Genomic DNA, 6,639 nt, shown 5'->3' with positions numbered 1-6,639 from the left:
CTCTCTCTGAGAGTCTGCACATTCCTCATTCCTTAGCCCAGGGAACACAATTCTGGTTAAAAGACAGAAGCAACATCTCTCAGCAGACCACAGACCCTTTACTTATTTAACTTCTTAGGGAGGCTGTTCCTCATTTGTCAAATGCAAATTGCTGATGCTCCTTCCACTGTGAGCAAAAGCCTACACATCAGGAGTTTACATTCTTCTCCAAATGATATCTGATGACCACTTCCCTGTTTGAACGAAGGAGTTAGGAGTTAAAAATAAGTACTGTACACATCAAGTTTTACCACATTTTAATTAGTAAAACAAAATAAAATGAAAACAGGCATAGCCATGTCTCAACAGAAGAAGTAAATATCATTTTATATGACAAAATGCCATCCGCTATGACACATTTCCAGTAATTCTGACAATTATCTTTCACAACATTCTGCTAAATTCTAAGGAAAATTACAAATTGGAGATTTACTCTACACCTACATACCTATCTGAGTACAATTTGTGTGAAAAACACCCTGAAGGCTTTACTTGACCCAGATGTTGACGTTGAACATCAGAGTTCTTCCCTCCACACTTCTAAGATGCTAGCATAGCAACTCCACTGCAGCTCGCTACCAACACAGACCAAACTACAGGGAAACACAGGCACAAAGAGGAATTAAAAGATGTTTGTGGTAACATCAATGCAATTTCTTATTTATGTGCACTAAGCATAAAAGTGTATCAGTATTCAAAAGCAAGAAAACACAATTTGGAGTTAGTCCAACCAAAATGAGGCATCTTCAAACCTGGGGGAAAAAAAGAAAAAAAGGGTTATTACCAAATACATTTATTTTATTTAGATTACAGATAGCACCACCAAACTTATCTAACTTGTGCTGTATATAAATCATTCTTGGTAACAGTAGTACCTGCAGGCAATTTTCCAGATGAATTAAAAGAGTGTAACCTACTGGTTTATCCCACTGGTTCACTAACAACATTACAGAAAAGAATACTGGTGTCAGAGTTGAGATCCTAACCCCAACACTGAGTAACTGGATGACGCTGGGCAGGTCAGCCAAACTCTCCGATGCTCTGGCAAATTAACTTCCCTGTCCTACAGTGCAACAGGAAATCTGAATAGGTTTTCCATGCCAGGATACACTGAGTAATAAAATTCCCCAGAAAAGCTGGATTGTCTGCCTCTGGCCTCCACCTGAAGTGGCAGAGAAGTCCAATCCCTCCCTGTCTCACAGCTAGAGTCAGGTGCTAGAGCTGCAATACATCTGTTACAGCGTCTTTACACTGAGTTACGACAGTCCTGTTGCCACTTCTCTCCTCTGTTGGACTGGGAGCTTAGAGACCCAACTACAGTGCCCAGACACTTAGGAATGGTGTCTCTGCAGAACCATGTCACTCTTCTCTTCAGGCTATTTAGCAAAGAGCTGCCACGCAAAGGAAGGGACAGTTCACCTCTGAAGGCCCAGAGATGCCCAACGTGCAAATGGCAGAAGAGCAAACACTTGCGGGTGCTGTGGGTAACAGCTGCCTCTGCCTGCAGCCCCACACCTGCAGCTCCTCCGTCCTCCCTTTAGAGGGTGAGTGATGCTGGGCAAGTCACACCCAGGGCCACGGCCTTCCTCACCGCCCCCTCTCTCAGGGGCAGGGAATGGGACCCCGTGGGATTCTTCTCTGCCTGCTGAATTGTTACCCTGATTAATGTCTTCCAGACTGTGAGGCTTATCACATTAGAGCTGTCTGGAATGGTCCCCAGGATACTGATATTACAATAGGGTTTCTTAAGGTTAGAGACCCACCTTGATGGTGCTGCTTACAGGTTTCGATCTATGAAAAAGAAAAGAGAGAAAGAAAACAGTTAAGTTTGACTTCTGAAATGCTGCGTACTACAAAACTCTAAAATTGTTATAAACAAAGATGGCAGAAGAGCCAGTGAAGAAAAACCTAGACGTTTCCTACCAGCCTGAGATCCCAAGCAATCCAGAGAACTAGAGGAGGCCAGGGTTGGAGGGCCCGACCGTAGCAGGGCTTGCACACAAAGGCCCTGCCTCCCGGAGACGCTCCTCGGTCCTGGGTGTGCCCGAGGCGGTCAGGAGAGCCAAGGGGGCCACAGGGAGGAAGCCTCGGGAGTGCCTGTGCATGCGCTGATGCTCCCTGCTCTCACTGCAGGGAGACCACTGTCTCAGCGACCACGCTGTGCCCAGCTCTCTCAGAGGGCGCCACTGCGCAGAGCTTTACCAACATTCCCTGATAATCCCAGCATGCAGATGTTTTTATATCAAAGCAGCTTTATGCCACGGCCGTGCTCACATGCAACTGTCAGTGGTTAACCAAAGACTTGAAAACTTACCCCAGTTAACCTCCTGGGGTTGTGGGTAAGTGACGTGGGTCACTCGGCAGCTATACCGATCCTGGCTGTTGGGGGTGAACTCAGCGTGGGACAGCAGGTAGAAAGACCAGTCCTTGCTGAAAGACAGGTCTGACTGCTCTGATTTCATCTTCTCCCCATTCTTCAGCAATTCGATTTCAATCTGGGGCGGATGGAACCCAGACACGTAGCAGTTCAGGTAATTTGGCTTTCCATCCTCTGGTGGGTGTCTTGAGTACACTTGAATCTTTGGGGCACCTGAGGAGCGGCAGGGAAAGACAGATGAAACTGCAGAGTATTCCACTTGGGGGGACCTTGGTCTGAAGCTAGATCAGGCACCAAATGTTTACACTGGGTCCTCCATTTCTCCCAATTCCACTTTCCCTCAGGCCAAATGACCTGACATTTTTGCAGATGGCCACCTCCAGTTTGTGGGATAAACCATGACTTAGTATCTTTCCCACATAATTCCCCTACACATGCCTTTCAGGCTTTTTCTAGCAGATTTCTAGTAACATCTTTTTCTGTCAGTGGATATTGTGCTGTATCTTTTAACAATTGTGTGCGGAGGCTCTCAAGAAGGTTTCATGGCTCCTCAGCACATAGAATCGATACCACTCAAGAGTCTACATGATCTGGCCCCACTCTACTGATTGAGCTTCGTTCCTCACTTCACACACCCTCCAGGGTGGCCACATCAAAAAAAACTCCCTTATTACACCCTCTTTCAGCCCCGTCAATTATTTCCCTTACATTTACTTCTTTCTTCCTGGTCTCTTGTCTAGATGCACACCCACCAGACTTCTCAATAGGTGCCTAGTACAGTGCCCTGCACACTGCAGTTGCTTGGTAAATAAATGGCAGGTGTAATTATTGTTACCTCCTTGCTCAGGTTCCTAACAGCATCAACCCAAAGTATATTTCTACAGAACACAACCTCCTCATCACGTCTGGAGCTTATAGGACAAATCTCCATCTGATTGTGTACCTGATTTCATGAGCCAGACAACAAAGAAATAAAAGTGAAACACCCACAGGAGCTGGAAAACACCTGAGATGAGTGGGCTGGGCTGGGTGAGAACAACAGGGAAGAGTGGGGACTGTGGCAGATGGGAAAGATTATACTCTCTGTTAGGACCAAGTGGATTAATGCATGTGACAGTGGAATCTGCATTTTTAATGAGCATGGTTAAGTGACTTCCATAATCTGCCAGGTTGAGAATATTATATATTGCTACAGGACAGGTGGATTCCAAAATGAAATGCATGTTGAGACCCTCCATGAGAATGTGGAAGAAAATATTATAAGCTCTATATCTGTATTTTTCTAAGCGAACTGTTAATGCTACTAAATATACAGACTGATATAAATATATGTATATAATCCACTTAAATACAAATACACTCAGGGGACATGATTACAAAGGCCAGTTCACCCTCTATGTCCAGGAGGTACAGAGGAGGAGGAGTCCAGGCCACTGTGACTGGATGCATCTTTGCAGAATCATCCGATCATCAAAGAAAAGACCCCTAGTCCCACTAAGCGCTAGACTGGAAGTACTATGAAGCCCTGGTACTTTTCCATCAGTCAAAGTGAAGATAAAACAGAAACCTCTTTATTTGAGCTTCTAATAAGTGACAGTTAAGTCACTCCATCATGTCTGACTCCTTGCAACCCCATGGACTATAGAGTCCATGGAATTCTCCAGGCCAGAATACTGGAGTGGGTAGCCTTTCTCTTCTCCAGGGGATCTTTCCAACCAGGGATCGAACCCAGGTCTCCCGCACTGCAGGCGGATCTAGTAACTAGACCATAATACACACTACAGTACTGAGAGCACAGGTTCATTCCACCTGGAATTCTCCCTTTGAGGGAGAGCTAGGCAGGTTTGTGCAGGGGGCAGGTTTGCAAGGGTATCACAATAGTAGTTTCCAGAAGAAGGAGATGCATCCAACAGGCCTGGGTTTGAATCGGGCTTCAGCCACTTACTGCTTCTGCATTATGGGGAGAGTTATTTTAGCTTCTGTAGTTTAACTGAAAACTTAATTTACGCCCAGACTGAAATAAAACCTACACAGGGAAAGAGCAGAAGATAGGACACTCCCCCCACCCCGCCCCGCCCCGCCCCAGGAAAGTGAATCACAACTACATGTCTACATGTTTTTTGAATGTCTTCTAGAAATCCCCTGTGTATTTTCCAGGCATGTATTATCTTGGAAGTTTTCTAATTAACATACTTTTTAATGTCTGCTTGTTATTTTTTGGGAAGAATTCTATAGCCACAACAAAATACCAATAAGAGTGATAATACAGACATCACATGTTTTTCTTGGCAAATAAATTTTAAATTCCATTTTCAAACGAAAGAGAAATCTGATCTTCAGTGTATTTAGAAGGCATCACACACTGTCCCTGACAACCTGGGCAAGTGTGTTGATTATTCATCCCTAGTTTTACAACCTTTCTAACTGATAAACCTTCACTTACTCAAAACTGAAAGTAGAGAGACACTTCATCTTGGAAAGAACCAGGCAAGGAGCCAAAGGAGGAAGCCCTTGGTGAACAAAGGCCACAGAGGCCCATGGCTGCCCAGCCTGCTCCCTAGAATCTCAGCCCAGATGATTATGAAAAATGCACAGGTGACGCCTAACGGGCGCACCACCTGGCCAAAGGCTCTGGTCAGGCTCTACTGTCTGCCACTGATCCCCTGCGGGATTAACTTACTTCAACTTGTCAGCCTCCCTTTCCTCATTTGTGACATCCTGATGACAGGCTGTCTACGTTGGTCATAACTTTCCTTCCTTTATGACCAACGTAGACAGCATATTAAAAAGCAGAGACATTACTTTGTCCACAAAGGTCCGTCTAGTCAAGGCTATGGTTTTTCCAGTAGTCACGCATGGATGTGAGAGTTGGACCATAAAGAAAGCTGAGTGCTGAAGAATTGATGCTTTTGAATTGTGGTGCTGGAAAAGACCCTTGAGAGTCCCTTGGACTGCAAGGGGACCCAACCAGTCCATCCTAAAGGAGATCAGGCCTGGGGGTTCATTGGAAGGACTGATGTTGAAGCTTAAACTGCAATACTTTGGCCACCTGATGCGAACAGCTGACTCATTTGAAAAGACCCTGATGCTGGGAGGGATTGAGGGCGGCAGAAGGGGACGACAGAGGATGAGATGGTTGGATGGCATCACCGACTCAGTGGACCTGGGTTTGGGTAGACTCCGGGAGTAAGTGATGGACAGGGAGGCCTGGCCTGCTGCGGTTCATGGGGTCGCAAAGAGTAGGACACGACTGAGTGAACTGAACTGATGATAGGCGCCGTATTTACATCGCTGACCCCTTTCACAATTAAATGACACAGCACATAGCGCAGGACAAGCAGCTGTCACCGGGAACCTCTATGATTATTATTAAAAGCCAAGTGTAAGGAGAACAAGAGAATTAACGAGGCGAATCGGTTTGTTAAACCTCAAGGCATTCCACTAAAGTCACCGGAAAATTCCTCATTCTGGTTTGGCCCCTTGTTTGGGGAAAAGTACAGAGGGGCAGGTGAACCTGCCTGGCGCCTGCAGGAAGCTCCACGCCCTCAGGATGCCAGCTGGCCGACATACCCCGGCGGCGACTCCCCCTAAGCCCACGGGTTGTCTCAGCCAGTTCGCAGACCCCAACCCTGCCCTCTGGGACCTGCCAGCCCGCACCCCACCCACCCCCCACCCCCCCGCTCCAGAGATGCGCGGCGGGGGCGGGGGGGGGGGGGGAGCCAGAGCCCCGCGAACCAGAGGAAGAGAATCCCTCCCCCACCGCGCCCGGCCTGAACCACATCCGCACCCGGGAACTACGTCCCGACCCACGCGGTACCGTCCGGGCGTGCCAGGGGCTCCCTCCCCACATCCCCGGGAAGTTGGCGACCTGGGATCGCACCCCCTCCCCACTCCCCGCGCACCCCGCCGCTTCCACCGCCCGAGAGGAAGCCGGCTGCTCCTCCACCGAGCTGGGAAGGAAAACTTGGGAGCGGGACCGGGGTGGACAGAGTTAGTGCCCAGGGTGCCAAGCGGGTGTCACCGGGACAGGACGGGCTGGCGGAGGAGGAGAGAGAGGAGAGGACACTCACGCAGGATGGCGTCCAGTCCAGACAGCGACAGCAGCCCGAGAAGGGCCAAGGCCGCGAGGCGAGGCATCCCTGCAGCAGCTGCGCGGGCGGCGGAGTGAGCGGCCGCCTTCCGCGCTCGCCTTTATAGTCCGCACTCAGGCAGCCAATCGGAAG

At 48.4% G+C, this 6,639-nt stretch overlaps 1 protein-coding gene across 1 annotated transcript; it reads right to left on the bottom strand.

Moving 5' to 3' along the window:
* Positions 1–279: 279 nt before the first annotated feature.
* LOC110141771 (beta-2-microglobulin) lies at positions 280–6,594 on the bottom strand. The gene is made up of 4 exons (XM_020900759.2): positions 6,487–6,594; positions 2,354–2,629; positions 1,803–1,830; positions 280–791 (listed from the first exon to the last, which is right to left on the bottom strand). Exons 1-3 carry the CDS (start codon positions 6,551–6,553, stop codon positions 1,817–1,819), a joined length of 357 nt encoding a protein of 118 aa, XP_020756418.1. The 5' UTR covers positions 6,554–6,594; the 3' UTR covers positions 280–791; positions 1,803–1,816.
* Between the last annotated feature and the right edge of the window lie 45 nt (positions 6,595–6,639).

The sequence above is a fragment of the Odocoileus virginianus genome, chromosome 6 (assembly GCF_023699985.2).
Source record: "Odocoileus virginianus isolate 20LAN1187 ecotype Illinois chromosome 6, Ovbor_1.2, whole genome shotgun sequence".
Lineage (NCBI taxonomy): Eukaryota > Metazoa > Chordata > Mammalia > Artiodactyla > Cervidae > Odocoileus > Odocoileus virginianus.
The sequence above is the reverse complement of the archived record's forward strand: the minus strand, read 5'-3'. Positions and strand labels throughout refer to the sequence as shown.